We start from the raw sequence: 27,996 nt of genomic DNA on the forward strand, positions 1-27,996 counted from the left end.
TCAGCATGAAAACCCGCCCTGGGCATCAGTCTTCTGTGAATTGATTGGGCGGTGGTTCAGCCATGAGCTAGTAAATCCATTTTCCTTAGCGCTGATTGGTCCTGTGGCATGGCCGTCACCCATCTCGCACCGCCCACGCAGCAGTTTGTTTGGAGTGTGGTCCGGCGGAGATGGACAGGATGGTAGAGAGGTTGAGTCAGAGACGGGCTTCGCTGCAACACACGATTTAGGTGAGCTTCGCGATTTTCCCCCCTTTCAAACATTTATGAAAGTTTTGGCCGATTCTCTCCAGCTGTTCTCCCTGTTGTTTGGTTTGATTCTTTTCCATGAGAAAACGCTTTGGTTGAGCTTCAATTCAAGGGGTTGCAACAAACGTTTCACTCTATAATTAACTTGAGTCTGATCCGCTATTTTGCGTGGAGAAGAAGCGGTTTATATTGTTTAAAGTCTCTGCCCTCTCGTAGTTTCCTGGAAGGATCGATAGCCTGTCGTTATTTTGATTCCAGTCGCCTTTTGCCGTTGGTAACAACACTGTTACCGTTGTGTCGGAAAACACGTCGGTACTCTCTGTAGCCGAGTAATGTTTCACTTTGATCCTGAAGTGCAACATCGCAAAAACGTTGCGTGCGGTGTGCATCAGTGCAATAATACCGACATAAAGTTGCCGATCGAACGGTCTAGACTTCGATTTTAATCGCAAGAACTGACCTGGGGAAATCGTGTTCGCCACTGGGATGAAAAGAAACAGGACACACTGAAACCGTAGCCTGGGATCCGAAAGAAGTTATTGGTTGCAATTTATAGTAATTTGGCTCGGAGTGTTTTAGGACGGCGCTGTTGGATTTGAGGAATAATTTGTTTATCGGGCGTTTTTAGAGGCGCGTTATAAACCGGGGTACGGCGGAGAGACCACCTTGTTTTTATTATGGAGAAACTCCTTCACTGGCCGGGCTCCAGTCAGTTTTAATTAAGCAAATTGAACGCGCAGAGCTGCAAAACGGGCTGCACCGCGCTAATCTGCCCACCAATGCAGAAAATGCGCACGTGATAATTATTGATAGGGTTCGCATTGTTCAGTCCAGTTTCGTCCCCTGCTCGGTCGGCAACAGCGTGGCTAACTTTTCGCTCCGTTACCCTCGGTGGGTGTGGGTTTCACGGGCTTGCCCGCCTGTTTTCCCCCAAATAACATCTGTGTTTACGGTGTTAGAATGCACTTTCTGCCAATGAAATCGCGCAGTTTAGCAATTTAATATATGCCGACCTGTTAAAGGAGCGTGGTTTTATTTTAAAAATCCACACCGTGCGCTCCGTCTTGCATTATCAAAGGCGCAGTACACATTAGCTCTAGGAAACAAACCTGGGCTGTGTTATAATTTACTGGCAGCCCTAAAGCGTCAAGTTGCCGTGATTTCTGGATAGTCGACAAATACGACTTTCCAGCCGGAGTCGCCGGTTGGAAAATTAGTATTCCAGCCCCCGATAATGAGGTTATTATTTTTTTAGAGGCGACATCTCATGGCTGCCTCTCGTTATGAGATCAATGAGAACAACAACAGATGTTAAGAATGAAAGCAAAATCTGTAGTTTTGGGGGCTCGGCGATCGTGATGATTGTGATGTTCAGGGGTGCTCTGTTGACAGCCGCCTTTCCAGTCACTTCTGTCGACGAGTGTGGGGACGATGAGCGAGTTTTGCTGCTGGCGTCGGAACTGTCCAGCCGCCGTTTCTGACGCTTGTCTAATGGCGAAGCGCACCGTGAACACTAACTCGCCTTCATGGGGAAAAACCTCTCGTATTCATTCTGTCTGGCTTCGAAAAATCCCTGTACAGTAAGTGTCCACTTCCCTCCTCTTTTCCAGTAGTTCCTATGTTTAGTGCAAGCTGATAGTTGGATAGCCTCTCCCCCCCGCCTCCCCTAAGAGCTTTCAAGTTCCTGCTTCGCCACAGTGCCCAGGACGTGACTGCTCTGTCTTGGGGGAGTATTGTTCCTGAACCGCATCCTCGGACAGGAGTCCCTTCTCCGTACAGATCCACTCTTGGCACAACGCGACCTCGCGTTCTGGCCGTTAAAAATCCGTCTGGTGAAGAACAGGAAACCGTCTAGGTTTGCGGTCTTGTTTTCTTCAGTTCCTCCAAGGCAACTGGGAAGGAAGATTTATTACAGCAAGAATCCACAGTAAGGTTTAATGAGTCTGAAGACCCTAGAAGCCCAGAGACATTAAAAGTGGAAGTCGAGGTGCTATGCAGGTTCACACAGAATTAACAGTAACCTCTTCTAAGTAGTTTTGAGTTCTAAAATAGCGTTAACTGAATGTTTAAAATCGTCTCTGTTGTTATTTTTAAGGAACAAAAAAAGTCCAATAAATATTCTTTAGAAAGATAACCTGTTTTAAAACACAGGTAAAAGGGATATTTTTAAGTTCTTGAGTTAGTATATTTTAAATGCTGTAAGTCATGAAAATATAGAACCTTCGCTCAACACAGGCTTGCCTCTTTTCTTCAGATGTGTAGGTTACCTCGTGTTGGCCTGTTGACATTCAAGGTCTGGTTGTTGTCGCCTTCTCTGTGTCTGGCGTGCTGCAGCCAACGTGAAGTTGATCACTTGTGAAGGCTGGTTTGGACACAGTGTACAGGCAGTTGCCTTGCTGTTTGTCCAGTATGAATGTGACAGTGTGTTTTGCGTTTCTTCACCACAGAACTTTCGCCCGTGAGCCCTGCGGGCTCAGGCCTGGCCTGGGGCAGCTGCGCTGGGGTACTGGGCCGGAGGCCGTGTCGTTGCTGGGCTCTGGTGCTTGAAGGGCCAGATGCTGCACTCGCAGTGCTGGCGGAGTGCTTTGTGGCTGTAACCTGACGTGCTCATGGCTGGGGAACAGCCCCTCCTTTCTCTCGGCTCGAGCTGAAAGAGGTCGGGGGTGGGGGGGTGGAGGGGGTTGCCTTTGTCCTGTCGTGGATGCGCGGAAAAGTTGGTCTGTTGCCGTGTGAACGCGGCCTCAGTGACTGGACTCCTGAATCGGCTCCCCCCTTTGTGCTGCTGGGGCCTCTCTGGAGCCGCTCCCTCAGGGTCTCCTCCTGGAGACATTAAGAATTCACTTTGAGTGTTTCCTTCCTTAATGAGAGGCTTTCATCTCCTACCTCCATGTTGTCACAGCTCCAGCTCCGCGCTCGGTTCCTCTGCCTGGTGTATCAGGGCTGCTCCAGCTCCTGGTTTCCCCTCGATGTGTTTATGTGAAGATCCCTGTGCTTCTGCTCCCGGTTCCCTTGCCTCTATTGTTTTTGGAGATGACAGGCTTGGAGCAGCGAGGCCACGCGGAAGTCAACCACCCTGATGGGATTGCTGCTGAAGTCCGGGATTTCCTACTCTGTTCTCCTTTAATCGCTGAGCCAGACCTTCCTTTCTTTTTGGAACATTTAACTCCTGTCCGATTAGTATCCTCCTTTTCTCGCAAATGTTCCTTCTTTTAATGAGCATACATGGTACCTGTATTTACAGCTGGGAAGTAAATTAGTCAGTTTCACAAATCCAGTGGATGGTTATCATGATCTCCTTTAGTGTAAGTATGCACTTATAATCAATAAAGATTTAAACTGTCCGTTTAAATCTGTTAAATTCCTGGGTTTCTGTTTCAGCTATTGAGTTTGTACAGTACCTTGCCCCATAGCATTCCTGAAATGGGTGATTCCAGTTTGTGTGAGTCTCTCCGCTGTTTTACACAAATGTTCGTTTAAGAAAAAGGGGGAGTTTGATGCAGTCTTCTGTTTTGTGCAGGTTGTTTCAGTATCTGTGAAATGTGAACAGCTCAATTATTTATGAGCCACCTGAGACATGTATTTCAGGGTTGGAGATAAGACCATGCACTTTAATAGACACGCATCTCATTTTGTCTAGTGGCGTGTGTTCATGCAGATGTTTTCCTCGCTGCTGTGCGGGCTGTTCCTTTGTTACGTAACCTAGTAAAGTGACATGCTCCATGAAGATTCCAAAGACTCCGGAGAAACCACATTAACTTGTTTTGTAATTGATGGTGCTTTCTACTTAAATATGGCTGACAATTGTCCTGAAGCCCAGCTGCATGCTGTGCAGCTATGTGGAGGTTTTTTTAGCTTCCTGTAAAGACAGCCAGAAAATGGGACTGGGACTAAAAGAGAAGGGGTCTCTGAGGAAGAGGGAATTGGGTGGTCTCTTGCATCACCTCAGCAGGATGTGTTGACTTCCATGGGCGTTGGGAGAAATCTGCGGACCTAGCTAAGGCTAAACGTCTCCCTGCTGTGTGCAGTGTCGCATCAGGGAGGGTGCATACCTGCTGTGTGCTCAGGGCTGACCCCTGGCTCCCCTCCCTGCTGAATTCCTGTTTAAACAGGAAGCGAGCAGACAGGGGGCTTCAGACAACTGGTGCAGGAAAACATCAGGCTCACTGTCTCCCGTCTGCTCCATAAAAAGACTTCCCCTCGTTTTCCCTTCCTGTTTTTTATGTGCTGTGCTGTGAGAGTAATGGCTGGGGGCAAGGAAGTCTGACCAAGCACGAGATCCGTGCTCAGACCCAGCACACGCGGGCCAATCACAGCAGAGGCTAGGAGTCCTGTGCAGTGGTGACAGGACTGATAGACACGCTTGAATTAGACAATTTGCCGTTCAGGTGACTAGGAGCGGCATTTTGTAATTGAAATTCTGGTTAGCTTTAAATTCTGCGGAGTGTGACCTGGAAGTGCCAAGGACACCTGCAAGGCAGACATTATATTCCCATTCACAAGATCCGAATTATTAATAATATAGTGCTTTCCTGGACGCTCCACTCAACCACAGCCAGTGTGCAGCCCCACCTGGATGATGCACCAGTACACTCCCCACACATCAGCTCTCAGTGGGGAGGAGAACAGAGTGATGAAGCCAGTTCAAGAGCTGAGGATTATTAGGAGGCCATGATTTGTAAGGAATGGGACGCTGGGTTAACACCCCTACTCTTTTTGAGAAATGCCCTGGGATTTTGAATGATCATGGATAGTCAGGACCTTGGTTTTAGGTCTCATCCGAAGGATGGCGCCTTTTTTTTTTACAGTATGGTTTCCCTATCACTATACTGTGGCATATTAAGACCCACCCAGACCATAGGGTGAGCGCCCCCTACTGGTTCCACTAACACCTCTTCCAGCAGGAAGCTTAGCTTTCCCAGGAAGTCTCCCATGCTGGTACTGACCAGGCTCACACCTGCTGAGCCCCCGTGGGCTGCCAGTGGTGAGTTGCAATATATCGGATCTTTTCAGTTGTGGTAGTGATTCATATGGAAAAAAGGTTTGTACTATATCTGACAGAAATGCCAACCTGCAAGGTGGTTTGATCTATGTCGGATGATACCAGCTGCAGACTTTGTCTGAAAAGAATGTAATGAAACCAAAAGATCCTACATGTTGTGCTGATCTGTGATAGTCTGCAGCTCATAGATACTGGAATGAAATTGCTGTGCAGTGGGTGATTGTTTTCCTGCTACTGTAGGAAGTAAACTAGTGTTTTAAATTTTACAGGCATTGAATACACGCTACTGTAGTCTTTTAAAAGATTTTTAACTGATTCTCCCTTCCTGTGCTCTGCAAATCAGCCCAATGTCAGAAGATGTGTGAATGAGTTTCAGTTGATCATTAGAGAGACTGCTCAGAGCACCTCAGGGTACTATTTCACCATTGCTAGTGAACCAAGCCCTTAGCCGGACAGCCGGTTTAGGACAGACAAGAGGAAATGTCTGTGGCCAGTGTTGTGGGTGTCTGCTGCAGGCTGTGCAGTCAGGTGGCTGAGGCTCAGACTCTGGACTCTATCAGGAGAAGGTTGGATGGCAGCTACCAACCCCTCTCCTCTCACTTACTGCCTGCATTTTTCCCTCTCAGCATGAGGAGCGATGGGTTAGCCTGTGTTTCAGCTCTTTAGAGATTATTTCCAGGTTTCTGCCACCTCTTCTTATGTCCAATGCTGTTTTGAGAGCAGCTCTGAGCTGATATACTGTATTACACTGTGCTCTGGCCCATGGCCTTGCTGTCGGTGCAGAAGTGCACACTGTTATACAGAGATGCTGGGCCAGATGGGGATGTCTTTTTTTAATGAGCTTGTGTGGCGCAATATGGTGCGTTTTCATTAACCCTCACAGCATTCCTCTCATGGTGGTTGAGTTCTTTTCAGAAGAGAGAATTAAAGTTGAAAATAACTTGGCAGACTAATACAGGCCTGCAAATAATCCTGATTTCTTCCTTGACCTGCTGCCTTAGCTTCATGAAGCTGTGGAACATGCAATGCAAGCCCAGGTATCTTCTTCCTGAGCTGTGGAAGAGAGCCCAGCGCATACAGACGCAGCTCCAAAGCCAATATTGTTTGGTTAGAGCTGGGAAAAGTATTAAAAGTATGTAATGATACCTCATAGTGTTTAAAGATGAAAATGACAGATGGCTAGTTTTGCTTCCACATAATGAATAAAAAAGAATAATTCAATATTGTATAAAATAGCAAGGAAAGAAACTCTTTTTTTTTTGTAGTTGCTCTCTGAAGAGAGTTTTTTTGACTCTCAGGACTAGCTGGTCCTAAGGCTTCCCTCGGCTGCAGAGTAAAGTAAGTTGGATAATGGTCATGAAAGCGGATGAGTTCAACTAGATGCTTTTTCAGAGCTGGCAGTGACAGGAGCTCAGCCACCTCTCCCTCACTCAGCAGGAACACGTGCTGCTCAGTCTGTGTGAATCAGGAGAATGTTTTGGCAGGAGGTTCATATTGGGGCATGGATGCAGTCAGGCCTGTCCATAGGGGTGTAGAGTCACTCCTATCGTTTTCCCAACAGGAGCTTTCACTTGTGAATCTTGGGATCATTCAGATCTGTCCTGATAACACAGATGCCATAAGTTGTAGTAGTTCAAGTTGGTAGCCACATCAGCATGCGTAGGCTGCAAAGGAACAAGTAAAGGTTTATTCCATGCTGAAAACCTTCTTGATACCTGAAGACGGCTCCACAGCCAAAACGTTTTCGTTTCTTCTCTTTTCACCATTTAAACCTTTACTTGTTCCTTTGCTGCCATAATTTGTTTTGATGTTGCTATGATGTGTACTGATCAAGTAGGTGAGTTGAGATGTTCTGGGCATGAAGACTTCCGCACAGCCCCAGGGCAGCTTCTGAACAGGCCAGGGCGCTGGGACCACAGTGCACTGTGTGGGTGCTTTTATTTGCTTCTTGGCATGCTGTGGCTGGTGGCATTGTTTTGGGATGACCACTGGCATGAACTAAAGGTAGCAGACAGCAAGGCCCCTTGAGCTTTTGTGTGATTCTGTACACCCATCATTTTAAACTCACTATAGGGTTCCCCCTGGTTTAGCATTGAAATCAATTTCTGTTTAATTGCTGGATCAAACAGTGAGCGTAGCCATTGCGAAACCCATTCGGCTGCAGCTCTTGAGGCCAGCGGCCGTTGGCGCTTGACAGGAATTGTAGGCATTCCCCTGCCTCTGTGAGCTGTGGGAGCCGGCCGTGGTCTTCATCTTCATTATCACGAGGCCGGCAGCACCCAGGAGCTCCCAGCACACCTCTCCTCTTTCAGACCGGGAGCCCTCCTGCTCTCTGGCGCTTGGCCATTCCTCCCAGAGCAGTGCTGCACTCTTTGGATAAGGCCGGCTTGGAAACAGCAGGGACTTTCCTGGAACTCCCTCAGATACGGTATCAGGGACTGGCTCTCTCTTGGCTCACTCACCCGGCTCTCTCCCTTCCTTCTTGTGGAGAGCCCCTGCAGAATCTGCTGCAACCATTTTTTTTTCGGGTGCTGTTTAGCTGAAACTTTGCAGCCATATATAATTACAGAGCATCATCAATAGGTGTCACTAGGCGTCATGCAGTATTTCAGACATCCCTGCGCTGGATGTAGGATGTCAAATGTCATCGCTGCTTGTTAGATCTTTGTTTTTCTACTGCTGTTGCAAACCTTCTGCCTAATCCTGGTTTTAAGCTAAAAAAAGTTGCATTCTTTTGCAACTGTGCTTTCTGCTTTGTTTTCAGATATTGCATTTTTGTGCCTGTGGTTAGGAATTTCCACGTGGACGTTCTTTGGTTTTCCTACAATAAACCCTGTAGCTCTGTTTCTTGGTCCACTTATCCTATTGCCAGAGCTTCTGTGGGGGAGCAGTGTGCAAGGCTTGTCAGAAAAAAGGAAAGGGCCGTGATGTGGTCAATAACACAGCGCCTCCGGAGCCGCGGGGTTTGTGTGCGTGAGCGAGAGTTGGAGCTGGGGGTCGGGGGTCACAGGGAGGAGGGAGGAGGTGGCTGTGCTCGGCGGAGTGTAATCCCAGCTGAAATCCAGGTCACTGGCCCAGCTGCGAGATTCCCGCGTGTCCCTGGAGGAAGGGGGCCCTTCTGGCGCGGGAGACAGCTGGGCTGCTGGGCTTCCGCGCCCGGCCCTGCCTGTGCCTGGAGTGCGCCCTGCCACAGTGGTGGACACGGGCACGGCATGTGGGCCTTCCGACGTCGCCAAAGCCTGGACAAGCTGCCCACTGAGGTGGACCTACTGCCCTCGTCAGTGAAAGCCCCACTACGAACTTGGTTGCGACGCTGACTTGATCCTTTGCCGCTTGGGAAAGTAAAGCTTAAGATAACGAGGAACAGAAACCTCTATGAAACCGTGGCTGGGGGAATCGTGTCCCTCTGGCCAAGCTAGAGGTCTTGCGATGAGGGATGTAGAGCAATTTCCATGGCAACAGCCAGTATCTTCCAGAGGGATCCAAGAATCTCTGATTCACTAAACCGTCAGCTGAAGGCAGGTGGCACGGTCAAGTTATAAATACAGGGGCATCGTGATTTACGGCCGGATCACCACTGAAGTCTAATATTACTACAACTGCACCTTCTGCCTGTCGTGCTGTTTAAAGAGTTTTATGGGAAGAGGGGGGAAGCAAGTTCCCTTCTTTTGTCGTGGAGCTGGGTGGCCCTGCTGGCTTGGTCATGGGTTTCATTACTTTTATTTTTTTATTGAGCCGTGTGGGAGAGAGGCCGCTCGCTCTTCAGTAGCGTGTGTATGTCTGCGCCGTTTGTTCGGCCACCAACGGCAGCAATAAGGGCGGGATTAGCAGGTCAGCATCTTCTTTTGTTAATACCTTAATCCTGTGGCTGCTGGGTGTGGGCAGGCTGTCTCTGCGCGCTTCAACAGGTCACCCTGAAGGAGATTTTCAACTCTCCTTGTTTTTCCAGCCCTTTTACCCAAGAGGAAAACCCCTTTTCCCATCTGAACTAACTCCAAAGTGTTTTTGTTTGATTGAAGTCAGTTTGGACCTTCAGACTATAAATACTGGGGCAAACTGCTGGAGCACAGCAGTACGTCTGAGTGGTGTCATGTTCAGCTTCAGTAGAGGAGTCTCCCGCGGTGAGCAGCACCAGTTATACAGTATGAGCACACTCGCGCCTTCCTGGGGATTCAGATTTATAAACGTCAGCAGAAAGATTAAGTGTGCCACCTGGGATTACGGTGTTAAAGTGATTTTGCATGCGGATTAATTGTACCTGTCCCTCTGCTTAAGATCACAGACTGTCCCATCTCCCTGTGTTTTCTGCCCTAGTGTGCTGCTCTCACAGGGCTGACTTGAAGCACTGATTCAGAGCATTGTGCAGCGGTAATCTGCTTCCTCCAGATGGCATTGCTGTCTCTGGGAAAGAGTCAAGGAGTTACTGTGCCCCACCCCAGAATGGAGAACCTTGGGGAAAAACAACAATAAGTCGTGATCCCCTGGCTGTCAAGCTATTTTAATAGGTCAGGTAGTATCCCAGTCACTTGACACAACAGATTGCTGCACAGTTTGATTCCAAACACTTTATGGGTTATATGCTAAGCAGGCTTAATGAATCCAGTTTCTTTCTATTAATCTTTTATGGTTGCTGGTGGGATATTAACCATTCTGTCCCCTGGGCAGTGCAGTTCCCTCATGAGTTGATCGATGTGGGAAAATCGAGGTTTGGATTACCAAGAACATCCTTGGCAGCCCCTGAAAGGAGAGCGAGATGCTCTTCTGTCGGCTGTGCGTTGCCGTTGCCCGAGGGTTTTATCATTTAGGGCACTCCTCTCAGCTCTTCTCCCACATGCCCAGGTTGTTGCAGGGGTAATGTTTCCTGCTCGTTAACGGCTCCTTGTTAACGGCTGTGATTCTCCGGGTGACTGCAGAATTGCAGGCCTTTGATTGTGTGATGCAGATTCATCTCGCAGGAAGCCGGTCTCCCTTATTCTGGGAGCTGGCTTTTGAGGGGGGGTGGCATTTGGCATGGCCTGCGCCCTGGGGCACCTGTGCTTGGAGGAGGGCGGTAGGGTGCTCTCCGTGTAGGGTACCCTGGCCGTGCCTTTGGGTTTCGGGTTAACGCTCCGCGGGCTGCAGCAGTGAGCAGTGAGCCACATATAACCATATAGCCCATATAACCCCCACCCCTTGTTGTTCTGTCCCCGCAGGGAGCGCGGAGGCGTGGGCGGGCACGGACATGCCGCTGGTGAAGAGGAACATCGAGCCCCGGCACCTGTGCCGGGGGGCGCTGCCCGAGGGCATCGGCAGCGAGCTGGAGTGCGTCACCAACAACACGCTCTCTGCCATCATCCGGCAGCTCAGCAGCTTGAGTAAGTTCCTCTCGTCCCCCAGCGCCCGGGCGCTGGCACTGGGGGGTGTGGGGGAGGGTCTTCCCCGTGTACTGTGACGAAGCTTGGCATACCCATGGTGCATTGTTTCCTTAATTTTTAGCACAGTTTTACAGTTTTCATCGGTGTGAAGTTGCGGTGTGATTCACCTTTAAAAGAAAGCACATTCATTTATTTTGGTCTTTTTCCAGTATGCATCCTGCGCTGCACGGCCGTGATAGCCAGTTGGTTTTTCAGGAAGGCTCAGCGATAGTCCTGTTCGGGCTCTGCTCGTCGTGCGCAATGTGCCTGTGGAATAGGTTCATTAGGTGGCGGTTAAGGCAGTCTGCGGAGACTGCAGGGGTGCTGGGAGATGGGGACTTGTGTTTGTTGCAGTGCATTGCCGTCTCATCATTGTTCAGAGCCTTCTTCCTGGATGCAGTGGATCTCAGCCGGGGAGGCGGGCGTCTTTACCCTGCACATTTGGGGACCTTTGTTTAGATCACAAGAGCTTTCCTTCTGATCTTGAAATGAGTTCCTCTGAAGTCGGGTAGAAAGTCCGGTTTTATTCTGGTTGGCGTCCAGCTGACAGCTGGCTCTTCTGTAGGCCTCGACGCTGCGGCTGCCCAGGGGTGCCGAATGAGCCTGAGATGAAAGCACGCTGCTGTCTGTCCTTGAGTGTGGGGTTTCTCTCGGACAATGGCTGCAGTGCGCAGGGCTCTGGGCGGCCCGGCTGTTCTCTGACTGATCAATAACTTGGCTGAGTGGAGGGGGGTGGGGCTGTTGAGCGAGTCGACCTCGCTGCTTTGACCCGGGCCCTTTCGACACCGGCTTTGCGCGGATGCCAAGTGCTGCTTCAGTGGATCCTGGACGAACAACGCGTGTGGCTGCAGGACGCACAGTACGTCTGCAGCTCAGGAATTAACTGGAGAGAAACTCTTGTTGCCCCTGGTCGAGAGTGCCAGTCGCCCGGCAGTAAACCCCACTTCTGTGAATCTGCTGTTGTTGTGCCTTTTCAAATCCAAGCTCAGTATCGCCTCTAGAGAGGGCTAGGACATAATCATTCACGAGCATCAGTTCTGAACATTCCTCACGCTGAGTGTTTAAAACCGCTAGTTTGTCGTTATTGATATGCGTTTTGGAGTTTTGGATGGGTTGTTCTCACCCCCTCCTCTCTAAGGGCTCGCAGGAAGCGTTGCCCCCCCCCCCCCCCCCCCGGGGCCGGGGTGACAGGATGGCGCGGCCTGCGTTTTCGTCACGGCAGGAGAGCGGTGCGCCCCGCCCCCCGCCCCGAGCGTCATGTGACCGCCTGTCGCCGTGGCGGCCAGCCGTCTGTGTGGCCGGGGGATTAGACATGCGGACGAGAAACTGCGCTGCAGGGATGGATTTTGCACCAGAGGGTGTCTGCTGAGAAGCCAGCCTGCCTTTCCCCTCATTCAGAGCCCCCTGCCCCCACGGTTGTTAAGAATTCTATCTAATCTGATCAGTTATTTGGCTGTGCAGTGAAGGCAGGCGTACCTCCTGTCGATAGTATGATGTCCATGTGTGTTTTGCACTTTTTATAATGAGGGCATTTGAGGGAGCAGTGTGCATTTGTCACTTTAAAGTGCTTTGTTGTGTCATGTGAAAAAGGATGTTTTCTTGTGAAATACTTGGTTCTTGTACTATTCACGTGAGACCCGAATTACCAGCAGAAAGCGGGGAATGTACTGTATTTTTATAGCCCAGGTGTATTGAAGAGCTGTGCTTGAATAGATGAGTCCCATTCTGCAAGCTATCTTCATGAAGTATTTCCTGACCTTAGGGATCATAGCAGAGTTAAGCAACATCCCAGGAAACAAGCTGTGCAAAGGGCAGACCAGAAGCAGAGGTTAGCCGAAAAAAACTATATTGCATGAGATTTAAAACAAATTCCTATATGATGGAGACAGGATAGTAAAATATTTCGGCATTCCAATACCCAAACAGCTGCAAAAACTGAATAAGTGCAGTTATGCTAGAAAATCAAGTGACACCATACATTAAAACTGGTTCTACTCTAGCTCTTGGGAAGTTTGAAAGGTTAAGGCTGTATGGATGCACACACTGTACTTCACAGCATTCTGAGTTTCAGGCCTTGCCTGTCCTATTACGGTACCCAAGTCAAAATCATGGGACAAGCTTTTCAGCAGGGCTGTAGGGGAGGGAAGGAAACCACAGGTGAATCTGAAAATACCCGCAAGCTCCCAAGCGAAAGGAAGATCTAACTTTCCCAGATTTGATCTTCCTATCATACATCTCATCTTAAGCCTCCTGTGTAAAGTGAAGAGGAACAGAAATAGCTGGAGGAAAGGATGTTGCTTAAAACAAAGTAGCAGTGTCTGTCTAGGCTGCTAAGCGTCCTGCATGGTCAGGCTTGGTCAGCATGTCGGAGCTGAAGGGCGCACACACCAGAGTGGGCCCCTGGAGAGTGGACAGGCCTGTCCTGGCCCCAGCAGAGCAGGGCTGCCTTCCGAAGAGGGAGGATTTCTAAATTGGCTTTGCTGTAAATCAGTGTTGTCAGCACTGTGGCTCGAATGTGCGTCCTGCTGAGGAAGCTTAGAGGCTTGGAGAGGTCAGGATTATAATAATAAGGACCGGGGGAGAGTGGTAGAGATTTGGATACCTTCCTGATGCTGTTCCACTCGGGCTGTGCTCTGGAGTGGCTCTTCGCTCACTGTTGTGCGTGTGGACCTGAAAATCTGAGAAAAACCAGAAGGAGTTTGACCTCTTATCTTGGCTCTGTTTTCAAACACCTGTGGGGAAAAAAAAAACATCTGTGTTTTTACACTTTGCGCTTGACAAGGAGTGGAAATGGCTTTCATTGTTCTGTTGAGATCAGATTACTACATTTGAGAAAGGGCCTGGTGTAGATTCTGTATGACGAAATACAGAATACAAACATAAACACAAAGACAGAAGGGCTGCTTGGTTTTGTGGAAAAACAAGAGAGTAGAAAATATTGTTTATGCCACCAAAAAACACTCAGAAGAAGCTGTACATAGGGGAAAGGATTGTACCAGACAGCTGCTTGCTCTTTTGCTGAAGTACAAATTGTGTGCTCAGTTATTAGCTAAATTGTGCTTTGAAAGAAACTTCAAACTGGTTGATGTAAAACTGGATTTGAGGAAATGTCACTGTCATTCTCTCTTCCTGGACCAGTCCCTTTTGATCGTTCACTAATGGCTTTCCGGAGATACGGAGCACATTTTGCTTTGTAGGGAAAAGGCTTTGAATGTCACCTGGATGGGGTTTGATTGAACGCTGAGCTGGAGCTGCAGGCGGGTGACGCGCCGTGACTGACCCCCACACAGTGGCGCTGCGCTCCCTGCCTCCCGATTGGTCTGTCTCCCAGGATCACCCAGAGGGAGGCTGCATTGTTCTCCCTGTCGCTCCCCGGGGCTGGGAGCAGATGTCGGAGCGCGTCTAATTGCTCTTCCTTGAGCACCGGCTCAATTGTTGTCTGAATCCCTCTCTTCCTCCCCTGGGACTCCAGCCTTTCAGCTCCAGCGGGGTTGAGAGAGGTTAAAAATAAATAGCTGGATGAGATGGTGGAGGGGAGGGGGGTGGGGGTGGGGGAGTTGTGTTTTTAAGTCATTGTCGGAGATGATCTTCAGGTTCATGAGCATCGGCAGCTTTCTGTAACCCTGGGTGATAGTGGCAGTCTCTTCAGGCCCATAACGTGACCCCTGGAATATGTCTGCAGGGAAGAACTCTCCTCCTGTCCTGATGGCTTACATAGCAACTCCAGAAACGTGCATCTGAATTCTGCTGACGCCGTACAGGCAGTTCACGTGAAGGATTAACGCTAAGGGAAAGGAAGGATACGCATGTATTAGATCAGTCCCACTGATATGATAGTCCTGTTTTTTTTCCTTGCATTAAGCTACCTAACTTAATCCAATGCCATGCTTTTTTTATAGAGTGCAAAGCTGATACAGATGAGGCAGTGCATCATTTTCCGTGAGTCTGAGTGCTCCCTGCCTTGTCTCTCAAGGTTCCTGGGAATTGATCACTCCAGTGTAGTTTACACGTGGGGCTGTGGTGTGGCGTTGTCGGAGATGTAACTTGTTTGTGATGATGTTGTTCATCACAAAGGATCCCAAACTCTTCACGTATAAGAGGACACACTTCATTCACCTCCAGGGTGATGCTCTTGTACACTACTACAGAGTAGCTGAGGAAGTGAAAAAATATTTCTCCATTTGAACATAAGGGGTGACTTTAGGAAAGCCAAAAGTGGACTTCAGCTAGACCAAAGTGCAAGACCCAAGTGGAAATATTGTAGGGCATTCATTGGATCTTCAGTGGCCAGTTAGTAAAAGCCCCAGTTTAACGCTTTCTCATCCAACAGATGGCACCTCCTACTGTACATTATTGTCCCTCACTATAATAGTGCATTGGTTTGAAAACTGTGGTCCAGAGGAAAGAGCACTACCTACAGTCCATGAGCAACACTTAATGAAAAACCCAGGTTTCCCTCTGCGAGTTCTCCCACTTCAGTCCTGACCAAGCCCAGCCTTGCTTAGCTTCTGAGCTCTGGTCCTGTCAGGCGACATGGTGGTGTGAGGGCTGAGCCTCCAGCAATACCACAGGGAGACAGACTCCAATTGCATTTCAGGTCCGTTTCAGGTTCTGTGAATTGTAGGCTCTTTAAACCAGGATCAGCTGTTAGATGTTTCAAGCTTGTATTAATCAGAGTTAATTTCCATCTAAACAGATGGGATGTTAAAAAAAAAAAGAAGACAATTTTATTTTTTGGCTATAACCTTACTGTTTTGCACAACAGCCTTTTGCTTGTTAATGGATTAAACTGTTGTGTGTTGGATTGCGTTAGTGTTCATGTCAGTCACTAACTATGTTTTCTGTCCAATTATGGAGAGAGTACAGTGACGTTTCCATCTGTCAGCACTCCCCAGTGCTAGAAGAAGGTGGAGGCTCTCCTAGTCACTTGCAGCTGCTCAGTATATTGCACTGTCACTAAAAAGGCTGCCAGTAACACACCCCTGAGACTGCTGCCTGGTGCCCCTAACTAGAGACCAGACTGTAGAACATGGTAACATATACAAAGAGGATTTCTGCTAGTGTAATTATCCAAGACCCTTGCCAAGACATTTCTTTAAAAATTCACAGGTAATTCTATTACAATTCCAGTGAATCAGCTTCGTTGTGCTGGTTACTTGATGTTCCTCACCCTATTTTGAATACCTTTAAGTGCACTTCAGTATATTTAGGGCTGCTTTGTTGCTGCCGAAGCAGAACGTTGTCTTGGGGCCTACTGTTCATGAAGTGCATCAAAGTGCTTTTCAGTGAGGTCCTTACTTCTATCCCCGATGAGTCCTCTCGGTGTGACGTCATCCGTGGTCTGGCTGCTGCTCCGCGCTGCGAGACCTGTGGGGGGAGGGGGGAGCGGATTATTTGCTGAGGAAGTCTCAAGGCCAGGAAGGGTGTGCACAGCCCATTCCTCTGTTAGACTAGGCCGTGTACTGTAACGGCAGCGTCTGAGCTTCCTAACGAAAGGCTGAATGGAATCCCGATGTTAGCACATGCCAACTATTATGGGCTGACATCAGCAACGTTTCTAAAATAAGATCCAGCTCTGCCACTCTTGGGATCGCTTGTTTGTTTTGTACCCTCTCTGGGTTGACCGTGGTCCCCATCCCCCGCACTCCGTACCAGTTTGGATCAGTAATGAATTCACGCTGTGGGGAAACAAAGCGAAGCCAACATTGTTGGAAAGTGAACGGGTTCCTAGATGTCTTTTTAATTAAGACAGACAAGATGCCGTAATAATGTAATCGGAGAATTAACAACCCCACACTTGCTATTCTGTGGTCCCAACTCTCCAGATTTGGGTTCTACGTTCTGCTGTGGTCTGCTTTTCATGTTTTTTAAAACGGTTTGGTATTAGTTGAAAATGCATGCTCGCCGCTTGAGACAAAAACAAAATCGCGGCGTTTACGTGCCTGCTCTGCAAAGGCTATGCCTCCGGTGACTGCCGGCATCGCATCCCAATGCTGACGCCAATGGGTAACCGGCAGAGGCTGTGACTTACTAATGGGTCTGTATGTCTCTATGACAAATGACTACGAGCAAGAAGCTTTTCTTGTACTTTGGGCTTTTCTAGTGTGATTTAAAGGCAAAGAGCCCCAAACCTAAAAAAAAACCCCCAAAAAACTCAAAAAGGGTGTTGAAGATGCCGAAGACCGTATGTTTCGGGTTTTCTTTTGTAGTCAGGTCAGCTTTCCCTCACTTTCCTAGCCAGCTCCATTTTGTTTATTTCTTTTCTTTGGCACCACTCTTGTTCCTTTCCCTGTGTGTTATTGTGTCCTGTTTTGAACCAGTCACTTATTCAACTTAAACTCGTCACTTTTGCACCCACCCTTGCTATCACGCTTCCTAGTCCCTCACCAGAACCCACCTGCTTCCCAAAATTATCCTAAGGGTTACACCCCTTTACCCCTAGACACTTGGGGTCGTACCAGTGTATTTTTTTAGGTTTAGATTTTCAGTTTAAATAATATATATTGATTGACCACCACCCTCCCTAAGAATATCTCTCTCTGTGGCCTAGCAACCCAGGTTTCAGGATTATAACAGCGGACTGGTGTCTGGGAACTGGGGATTATGGCAGACTGGAATGTGGAGTCTAGGGGTTGTCTGGGATCTGGGAGCCGGGGTAGCACGGCTGGTGTCTGGATTACACTGCCACAAGGATTTTGCAGGAGAAACATCCCGACATCTGAAACCAGCATCTCTGACCTCACCGATCTATTCATGTGCCTCTACATCCTGGGGTTTGCAATGTCGGTAAGAGCCCAGTGCATGTGCTGGATGGGCAGGAAGAAAAAGCACACGCTGGAAATGGAGCCGGTTTTCGTTTCTGAAAACCAGGGGTGATTGTCTCATCTGTGCATTTTATATTTCCGTTACAGGTGACATTCGAGTCGGTCAGTGGGTGTCGGGAAATAAAGAAATTGAACATGATGCAATAAGAGTGTGATATTACACTGTGTGTACACATCAGTATTACACAGGTGTCTTGGGAAAATAAGAAGGCACGAGTTTCACTTGTCTGTTGAGTAATAACATGGGTGAGGAATAAGACCTCCTCCTCCTCCTATTGCTTTATCAGTCTGTTGCCCCCCAAATAGATAAAGAATGTATTGGTTTTTCATTGTTGACATTATCCTATGTTAGTTACAGTATGTTACATAAATGTTATTTAAAAACAAAAATGTTGTTAGTTTGAGTGCGCTCTGTCTTGTGGACACTAAGCGAAATGTGTTTTCCTGGTGGTGCTGGTTTTGTTGCAGTGGGTGATTCTCCTGGTGAAGGTTTCTGCCTAGATGTTCCCTCAGTGTGCTGTCTTTCACTTGCGTCTCGCAGGTAAACATGCAGAAGACATATTCGGGGAGCTGTTCAACGAGGCCAGTAACTTCTACGTGCGCGCCAACTCCCTGCAGGACCGCATTGACCGCCTGGCCGTCAAAGTCACCCAGCTGGACTCCACGGTGGAGGAGGGTGAGTGTGGGGCAGAGTACAGGAATCTGTACTGGAGCAGGCCAGGCCTGGCACGAACAAAATAAACTGGAAAGCCTGTCTGTACATGTGGTCTGCCGTGGAGTATTTGCAAATTTTAATAGTTCAGTGTTTGAGTGTCATAGAGTCTACAAATAGCTCCTGTGTGGTGTGATCTTAGGATCTTCACATAGTGAGCACTACCTACAGGAATTTTAATGGTGTTATTCCGGGCTTGTACCAAGACTAAGCCAACTTAACCTGAGAGTGTAGTCCTTTTCCTTACCGCAGAGCACACCACATGGCTCAGACTGTTTAACACCAAGGCACAGGGCTCTCTGTGCTGCTCTTCAATCAAATCAGAAAAATGTGGTCTTTCTCCTCAAGCCTTAAAAGTGGCATTCTCTAACAGCCTGCAGAAAAGGCCAAAGGGGACTTTTCAGCAGCAGCAGCAGAGTTCTGGAGGTTTCAGTCAGGTGGATGCAGGGTATCGGTGTTAATGCATTTCAGGCTTGTGGAAAAACCTTGGAGAGTGGTAAATTTTTCAGCAGTGGAACTGTTAAAAATGGAGAAGCCTGTGTCTGCTGTTATTCCATGTTCGTTGATGTGCAGTTTCATCCTGACTGATCGCCTCACTGAGCTTCGCTCCTGTGGTGGGTGTGAGCGTTAACCCCTCATGCATTGCATAGCTTTTTTTACTCCTGCTGCTCCTAGTACAGCCCCTTGAATTGTATGTCAGTATGTGAAGGTTTAAATTTTATTTTGTATAAAACCTAAAAGGTTGCATTTGTATTGCAAATACATGCATAAGCAAATAACGTGTTGCTCTATAATAACATTTTTTTCCCAGAGAGGGTACAAACTATTTTTCTAGTAGTGAAAACATATATAATTTTTCACGTAGTGGTATTTGTGAGGAGATCAGTAGTGGATCTAATAAGACCCCCCTGTTTCCTAATTGAATCCCTCTTTTTGGCACCATCAGCAGGATTACAGCCCCTAAAAACTTTGCATCATCATTCATCTGGACCCTGATGCATTGACAGCGGTCTTTCACTGGCTTATTAGTAATATTATTTTTCACAGAACACCAAGCGACATTATAAGGACTAGCTTTGAATTTGGCTTTGTTCTCCTTCCTTTACATGAAAAATATGGGGCTACAGGAATGACCCAGTGGGTGAAATGGACTTTTGTGTGTTTCAGTCTCCCTGCAGGACATCAATATGAGAAAAGCTTTCAAGAGCTCTACAGTGCAGGACCAGCAGGTGGTGTCTAACAACAGCATCCCCAATCCGGTGCAGGAGATGTACAACCTCAGTGACAAGCCCCCTCCTCTCAGCATCCTCACGCCCTACAGGTGTGCGCTAGGTCGTCATGGCAACCCCTCCCGCGAGGACCAGCGTTTTGTACTTGGCTTTCTGCCTCCTGTCTTAGTTACAGCTGGTGCAGGGGTGTTGGTGTATCAGCTTCTTTTGCATTCCTTTGTGGTTGATGTGTGTGTATATATATATGTTGAACTATTATATCTTCTGATGAAATTAGCTTATTTTCTAAAAAAGCAAGAATTAATTCTTGGAAGAAAAGACCTAGTTTGGTTGCTTACCTGGTAAGATAAAGCTGGCAGCAGAACCTTGCATTTTCCTTGCTACAAGCCTCCTGGTGTGGTATGGTGTGTACTTCTGCTTTCCTGTGGTAGGAAGAGGTGAGGCAGCTGTTTGTCTGGTGAAACAGAGGCACGGTGCGTGTCTAGGTGTGAACTAGGACGCCTGTTCTTGGCAGAACACGTTGAAACTGGATTGCCCTTCATTACTCTACCGGCACAGAGCGAGCCAGCATCGCCCCGGTCATTAGCACATCACAGGGAAAAATCGTTAACTAATTAAACGCATGGAGGAGCATGCTAGTGTGCAGAAATTACTTCTCTGAAATTAACCCCTTGTGCTCTGCTTTGTGGGACGCTGCACCAGAGCCCTCAGTGCTCGGCCTCAGAGCCTTGGGTTGCTTTCCTCCTTGGCTGTCCCTGTGTGTGGTGCTCAGTGTGAAAGAGGTGCGGGGGGCGGGCGGCGGCCCTGAGAGCGAGCCGGGGCCCCTGCGGCCCTCTCCTGCTCTCACCCATTTCTGCTGCCCTTCCAGAGACGACCAGAAGGACGGGCTCCGGTTCTACACCGACCCCTCGTACTTCTTCGACCTGTGGAAGGAGAAGATGCTGCAGGACACGGAGGACAAGAGGAAGGAGAAGAGGAGGCAGAAGGTAAGGGGGCGCCTCTTTGTCATGCAGGGACGTTTTCCCTGCTCCACCAGTGCGAGTGCTGACCCGGCCCGTCTCTCCTCCCGCCAGGAGCAGAAGCGGGTGGACGGCACGACCCGGGAGGTGAAGAAGGTGCGCAAGGCCCGGAACCGGCGCCAGGAGTGGAAGATCATGGCGTTCGACAAGGAGCTGCGGCCCGACCACCGGCTCTCGCAGAACGCCGGCCACGCCGCCTCGTCTGAGGGCTCGCTGTCCCCCGACAGCAGGTCTGTGTGCCGGGGGCGTCTCACCCCCCCCCCCCCCCCCCCCGCGGGACCCCCGAGAGACAGGCCGCCCAGGCCGCCGCGGCTGGGAGAGCCGGTTACTGTCCCGCAGCCAGCAAAAAGGCTGCCCGGCCTTGACCTGCCCCCTTGGTGACCAAATCTGTTCTGTCGCAAAACTGAATGCACTTCAGGGGACAACATGCTGTCCAAGCGATTGGTTTCCAGCTGCCTTTAACTCAGGCTTGCCCCTGGCTCCTTCAGTACAGCAGGAGGAGATGAGGCAGCACTTCGCCTGCTTCAGTTCTCTTCAGCCTTGGCTGTCCTGCAGGCGTTTCTTCACGGCGTCCAGAATCCTCCCCACTGTCACAGTGTCTGACCGGTCCACTCCTTTCTCCCTGCCTGCTGGGCCTGCGTTGCCCTTGCTTTATACTCCTTAACGCGCTGTCTCTGGCTCCCCCTGCTGGGCCGTCACCCTCGTTCAGCAACACGGCTCATTCAAGCACAGAATGAGCTGAAAACGGTTTTGTTTTCCCGTTTCTGCAACGCCTGTGTGGTTGATCTTTTCTCCCGTTTGGAGGTGAGGGAGACTAACACATTTGACCTTATCTTAAATTCTGCACAGCTCCCTGGATACACAGACAGTTTCGGCTGTTGTCTGTTTTCTGTGTTTTGATCAGCAAGTTTGATAAGTAGCCTGGTTATTTTTTGCCTCTGTTAATATATATATATAATATATAAAAGTTAAGCAATACTAAAGTTACGCCAACGTCAGACATAAGAATACATGGTATTAAAAGAAGTTTATGTGGCTGCCCATACATTGATATGTGCATTTATAATAGTTTATTTCCTCATTATGACAGGAAGTGACAAAAAATAAAAGGAAGCCTTTAAAATAGCAAATTAACATAACACAAAAGTCACACTGTCTAGATGTCTTAATTGGAAAGTGAAATATTTATTTGTGTAAAAGTTGGAAAAGTCCTCCCTGATTGTGAGAGTCAGACTGGTAAATGAAACCAGATCGGCTGTTTAATCATTGGTTTGGTTAACTTGCTGTGCAGAGACCCACAAGCCTCAGGATTCCCGAAACTGATGGGGCGCTGAGACCAGTGTTGTGGTTGGAATACGAGATTCTTTGCTCTTGAGTGGCTCTTTAGGCAGGATCTTTTTCACATGTATCGGTTAGATAGGTTACTCAAAAATTAACAACAAGAAAAAGAATCATGCCTTTATCCAGACCGACCTGCAGGGTCATATTTCTAGGATGACATAATCACTCGGTTTCTTTTTTCCCCATGCCTGCTTTGCTTTTCCCTGTTAATGCCACTTTCCCTTCTTAATCTATTTGCAAATGTGCAAATCCAGCTCTGGGGATGAAAAGGCTTTGAAATGTGACCTTTTCTTGCATTTATTCTGGATGCCTGTGATGATGCAAGTATGGAATTAAACTGAATTGAAATGCACAGGCCTGAGGACGCGATGTGTTGGTATCAAGAACAGCAGGCCTCCTGAAGTGCGAATTCGCAGGGTGCTCTCTGTCCTTATTATTCTCTCATTTCAAAGGAGTACAAAAGGGTCTTTGAACTCTAGTTTTAACCAGGCGATGTGCGGTTTTTTTTTTTGCACGACAGCCTTGTGCAGTTTATGCAGGTTTGTTTCTTATTCCCAGTGTCTGTACCTTGGAGAAGAAAGATGGAAGGACTTTGGTCCTGCTGGTTATTAAATGAAATGGGTTTCATTTAATATGTTTGAATCGGGTTGTCGAGATAGCACGGGGCCTTGGCTTTAAAACAAATGTGTGCGAGTTAAACATGTCCGTTTTGGCGACCCTTTTGTCTGGGAGTCTTCTGCAGTTCCGTCATGCCCCAGAATTGCACGCTTTTTTTTGTACCGCTGTAACGGCTGTGCCATCCTCACTGTGCCAACCCTCTTGGCAGGTCCCATGGCTCCGACTTGACTGACTATTCGTACCCGGCCACGCCAAACCACTCGGCCCACCTCCACCACCTCCATCACCCCCACCCAGCGCAGCCGCTGCCACTGCCACAGCCACAGCAGGCCCTGCCGGGCCCCTACCTCGCGGCAGATGGGCAGCAGCACCTCGTGGGCCCCGGGCTGGGCGTGGAGCACGACTACAGGGGCGGCCTGGTGGCTGCCTACAGGCAGGGCACCCTCAGCCGGCCGCAGCAGCCCCCCCCGCCCCCTCCTCCCGCTGACGCCACCCTCAATGGAGTCCTGCTGCCCCCACCCGCGGAGTACAGGTACGCGGCCCAGTCTCGCCCCAGCCCTGCGGCCGTGCATGGGGGTTTACAGAGTGTTCTACTAGCATTGCTCACTGGAGCGGTGCACCGAGAGGCTACAGAGCTCTTCAGGTGCAGTCCCAGGCTTGTTCAGCCCACTGCCAAAACATAGCACAGCATCTGAGATCGAGCCTCCTAATGGTAGCATTGAAGTGCTTCTACTCCAGAGTGCTGTAGGCGTTTTTAGTGTGTTGCATGCGTATCTTTGATTTTGGACAAGCTTGCCTTTGATCTCCTCTTCACTGCGAGTTCCGCACTAATTATTGCAATTTTTAATTGAAGTTTACAGCGAGTTCCGCGCTCGCTGCTGATTTAATGGCTTTTCACAGCTCCAGTGAATTAGTTTGTCTTTAAATGCCTGCTTTGCATTAATTATCATATAAAATCAGGAGATTAGCATCTTTCTGAGGATAATGTGGGCTTTCATATTTGCATTTTTCTTATAAACAAATTTCTGGACCAAATTTTAAAACCAATACTTTTGCAGTTTGTGAAAATAAGATCTAACTTGGTGAAAAAAAACTGAAAGTAGATCAGGCACCAGTTGAGTTGTTTGAAACCCCTCAGTGAAGGAAGTTTGTCTTTTTCTGCTACCCCCCCTACCCACCTCTTGCTTCCTCTCTTTCAGCATGTCTGCAGCTCAGATGATGGAGTTCTATGGCAGTGGGGGACCGCCCCCTCCTCCCCCAGCTCCACTCATTCCCTCAGCTCAGACCGCCTTTGCCACACCCCTGGGAGGGCCAGCCCCGCCCACCTCCCATGTTGGACCAATGATGGGGTCCACCGGCTATGCTCCTCCCCCAGTGCCCCAGCCCGGCCCCCTAGTGGCTCCGCCTCCACCAGGGCCACCACCACCTCCACCTCCTGGTCCCCCTGGCGCCAGCTTCCCTCACTGCGTCTCCCCCAAGCACCCCTCTGCCACTGAGGGCAAGAGGCATGAGGCCAGCCAGGCCATCACTGATGCACGCAGCGACCTGCTGTCAGCCATCCGCATGGGTGAGTGTCCGTTATTAAATACTGTAAACCCTTCTTCAACGCAGATCTGGTGGCACACTAAAAGAATAATCAGTGGAAGCAAATCTGTTGAACGTGAAAAATTTGATTACTTGGTAAGCGGCATATACGCTTACGAAAGCATTTACTGCTTTTACACATGCTCTAGCACCTTCTAGTAATGACGCCAACACCCCACACCTGCCTGTCCTCTCTCTGTCTCCTGCGCACTGTTACTGCGGGAAGTTTGGTAAATCCCCTTTTTTAAGTTTTTGAGCTTCTTGTTGGTCAACACCCTTCCAAACCCATAAGGCATCAATTCCCAAGGCCCCGCTAGTGATAGTGGTCCTGTAGAGGAGAGAACTCCACCGTAAGATTATGGCATCAGTGGGGAAAAAGTGAAGATTCTGGATAAGCTGGAGGTCCACAGCTTTCGCCCTTCAAAGGTCCATGTTTAATGGTTATTTCCCACGCGTAACCGTGCCTTTATTGTAGTACAATGTGATTATATACACAGCTGAGTTCGGGTAGGGCCACGCCTTTGTGTGTAACTACAGGTATCTGGGCTGCAGGGGTGGCTCCACAGCCACGATCACAGACCCTCTTTACCACACAAGGGGTGTTCCTCCGACGTGGGTTTCCCGAACGCTCTGCTCTGCAGGAGCACAACCCCTCCGCCCTGCACAGGGGTGGGCTGTGTGTTGTCGCCTACGGCAGTATCTTGCAGCAGGCCTGCACAGATTGCTGCAGGAGTCGTAGAGCCCGTCACGCGTGGCGAAAGGGGGTTCCAGCAGACGGCAGACATGGTCTCCTAGTTTGTGCTGAGATCCGAGGGGTCTGCCATACCGGTGCCCAACCCTGCGTGTGCTCTCTGTGCCGTGTGTGTGTGCGCCAGGTATCCAGCTGAAGAAGGTGCAGGAGCAGCAGGAGCAGCAGGCCAAGCGGGAGCCCGTGGGCAACGACGTGGCGACGATCCTCTCCCGCCGCATCGCCGTGGAGTACAGCGACTCCGACGACGACTCGGAGCTGGATGATAACGAGTGGTCCGACTGACGCCGCCCCTTCCCCCCGGATGGCCCGACACCCCCCACCGTCTACCACCGCCATCACCCCCTCGGCAGCTGACTGGTGCACCGCGTGACACCCCTACACTGACCGATGAGCGCACCCCGGCGGAAACTGGGGTGCGGTTTGGGCTTTTACCTGCGTCACCACTGTCTCGCACACAGACGCGTCAAACAGCAGAGCCCGTATTTGAGACACTTAACGAGTCAAGCAGCTGTAGGATATTGGAGATCTTCTTGAGTGGCTCAGTCTGATTGAAATCTGATTCTCCTGGGAAGAACAAGGATGTTGTGTTCTCCTGCATTAAGACGATTGTGCTCATGCCGACTCTCGATAAATTAGTGCAATCTGAACGTTGCAGGAGAGAGGGGAAAAACAGTTCCTGGTGGCTGGGTTTCTTCAGCACCACTCTCGCTGCACCGCATTTCAAGTTTGACGAACACCGGCAGACTGTTTTTTACATGCGATTAGGTAGCAAGCATGAAATACCCAGTACCATGGACATGTCATTTTCTGCTGTTAACTATGCACAGTATTGAGTTTTGTGCTCACTATGGTATGCGTGAGTCAGCAGCTCATAAAAGATCTGCTGAAATGGACAAGACAGCTCAGTTAACGGGCCTCACTGTCATTCCCATTGGTTATGGTGATGCTCGCAGATGCAGGCCCTCCCACAGCCTTCGCGGAGGCTGGCTGGTGGAGAGTCCCCACTGGACCCTGCTGCCAGATCAGCACTGGGAACCAAGAGTTTGCTTCACGGCTTGAAACAGCACTTCACTGGGAGCAAGCAGAAATACCTTAAAAGCAACTCGATGCAAACTCTAGATGGCCGTTTCAGAGGTGTTGCTCCATCTCATCATAATCAGTCATTTAAAGCACAAATTGGCATGTCGGGCACCGAAAGAAAGCTGGAGATTATCAGATGTTGTCAGCCCCAAGCACAGCACTACTTAAAATGTTAATCCAGCAGGTTTCTGTTTTATTTGCCCCTGGTCCAATGCTCATGAGCTTGTGCACTTAAGTGCTGTCTAATGATAACTTCTCTACCACAGTTCCGTTGCACTCCCCGGGAGCCTGATGTCTGAACGCTGCCGGACAGGAGTGAATTCAGCACTAGAGTAGTCTTGGTTTCTTCTGCTAACCACAAACCATGTGCTACTTGTTGGCTTTAAACAGATGTTGCAAGTGAAAGCGTAAGCTCTGCTGGGCCTCAGACATACCTGTCGGCATCCTGAAAGGTTCTGTTCTAATGTTATAAGATAGTAGCATATCTTAAAAAGTCACCGGGTAGAATAATACGTCGTTCATTTACTGCATGGTTCCTTTTTCCCTCTGTCCAAACGATGATGAGCTGAGCTGCTGAAGTAATCTATCGGTGTCGTCTTTCTTTTCGCTCCATGTTGAGTTGAAAGATGTTTTGCATCCGCATCTGGAGAACCGGTACACCTGTGTGGCTTTGCTTTCACAAACGTGTCGCCGATGGACATGGGAAGGTGGCGTGTTTGCGAAACCAAACCCAGTGAAAGCAAGAATGAAATTGTGTGCATGGAGGTCTGTCAGGGACCCATGCTTAGTAATGAGACCAGTCTTCCTGCTGTCAGATTCCCTGCTTCGGGGGCTTAGACGGTGATGTGGTATAAATTAGAATATAGTGTGAGGGATCCTAGGTTTTTGCTGGGAAAGACAATCATAACTAGCTTTACAGCTGCTGCTTACAGAAGGTAGTGGAGGTTGTTTGTACCTAAATCAAGTAACATAGACAAAAAACCCCCACTAATAACCCATATAAAGTAACAAATCAGATAATGTATTTTTCTTTCAAAATCTAAAATTTTCTTTTTAAAGAACTGGCTCCACTCAGTTGCTTGTATTCTTGAAATGATGGGCATTGTGCTGTTTATGAAAATCTAAGATCCCTTTATAAATGGCAAAAGAATCTTCTGATGCCATGAAGTTGTTAATTTATTGTGGCACGTGCCTGTGGATCATTTACAGTAAAGAAACGGGGCTGAGTTATGGCACATTCTTCCAGTTCAGGAAAATGCACTATATATAGTAGGTGTGTGCACATAATAGCTTTCTGAAGCTGGGGGAACTGCTTCTTTGATGTTGTGTATAAAGATATTTCAGAGATTTTGACATTTAAGCTTGTGATTCAAGCAATGCAACAAGTTAAAATAGGGTTTTCTTGTGCTTATATTCCAAGAAAGATTCTCTGAAGATTATAGAGTCATGACAGCTCTGACAGGCATTACTTATTAAAATTTATTTTGTTTATGCTTTTGTAGATGGAAAAAGAAAAGGATCTGCTTTTTGTTTAGGCCTTGGTTGGCATTTATGTTCATTTTCTTCTCTTGATGATTAGTTGAAGATATAAAATTAGTGGAATTTGGGACTGGATAAGAAATGAAAAATCCAGCTGAGTTTTCCAGTGCTGTTCCAGACTCTCTGGATTCTCCTGCTCACATTCCAGCTCATCCTGAGCCCTGCTGGGCATCACCAGGGGCTCGTGAACAGCAAATGGTAAATGCCCAAAGGAGAATTTCCAAAACTGGTTGGTCTGCAGCAAAATTTGCTCCCACTTTGTGCAAGTTTATTTAAAAAAAGCCTGAGATGGAAATGTATCTCATGAGAGCGTAGGTGGCATAAAGAGCAAAGGAGAAGTAAAAGATTTTATTTTCCACTTAAATGTAGTTGAAACTGGAGCAAAGTTTGTGCAGGCACTTTTTGGAGGTTGTCCTTACTGTATTTTACAGGTGGTGAATTTCAGCATGGGGCATTTTAACCATCTTAATAACGGGAGCCTACTGGAGTACGAGCCTGAGAGAAATACCATGGAACGGATCTCATTTTCTGCTCATCTGCTTTTCACCTGCCACCTGTGAAACCGTGAGGTCAGCAGCTTCTGTGTTCTGAGGTCGGTGTGGCTCTGGATCTGTACGAGCGACTCATGTGAAATAAATCCCAGTTCTAATTCTCCTGTG

General features: G+C 48.6%; 1 protein-coding gene across 2 annotated transcripts; it reads left to right on the top strand.

Moving 5' to 3' along the window:
- The first annotated feature begins 156 nt into the window (after nt 1–156).
- wasf3b (WASP family member 3b) lies at nt 157–27,996 on the top strand. Of its 2 annotated transcripts, XM_088920335.1 has the most exons (9): nt 157–230; nt 10,440–10,601; nt 18,006–18,140; nt 19,344–19,497; nt 20,274–20,391; nt 20,479–20,654; nt 22,592–22,915; nt 23,583–23,950; nt 24,843–27,996. In XM_088920335.1, the coding sequence occupies exons 2-9, from the start codon at nt 10,469–10,471 to the stop codon at nt 24,998–25,000; spliced, it is 1,566 nt and encodes a 521-aa protein (XP_088776461.1). In that variant the 5' UTR covers nt 157–230; nt 10,440–10,468; the 3' UTR covers nt 25,001–27,996. The 2 variants fall into 2 exon arrangements, with proteins under 2 accessions (XP_088776461.1, XP_088776460.1); XM_088920334.1 differs by having other exon boundaries at nt 158–230; nt 20,274–20,654.

The sequence above is a fragment of the Atractosteus spatula genome, chromosome 7 (assembly GCF_055471065.1).
Source record: "Atractosteus spatula isolate fAtrSpa1 chromosome 7, fAtrSpa1.hap1, whole genome shotgun sequence".
Taxonomy (NCBI): domain Eukaryota; kingdom Metazoa; phylum Chordata; class Actinopteri; order Semionotiformes; family Lepisosteidae; genus Atractosteus; species Atractosteus spatula.

Excerpts from the sequence above, each read along its gene's own strand:
- wasf3b (XM_088920334.1), top strand. The coding sequence starts at position 10,469 with ATGCCGCTGGTGAAGAGGAACATCGAGCCCCGGCACCTGTGCCGGGGG. Across the intron at positions 10,602-18,005 it reads CCGGCAGCTCAGCAGCTTGA|GTAAACATGCAGAAGACATA; the intron begins GTAAGTTCCTCT and ends TGCGTCTCGCAG. Across the intron at positions 19,498-20,273 it reads AGCATCCTCACGCCCTACAG|AGACGACCAGAAGGACGGGC; the intron begins GTGTGCGCTAGG and ends CTGCCCTTCCAG.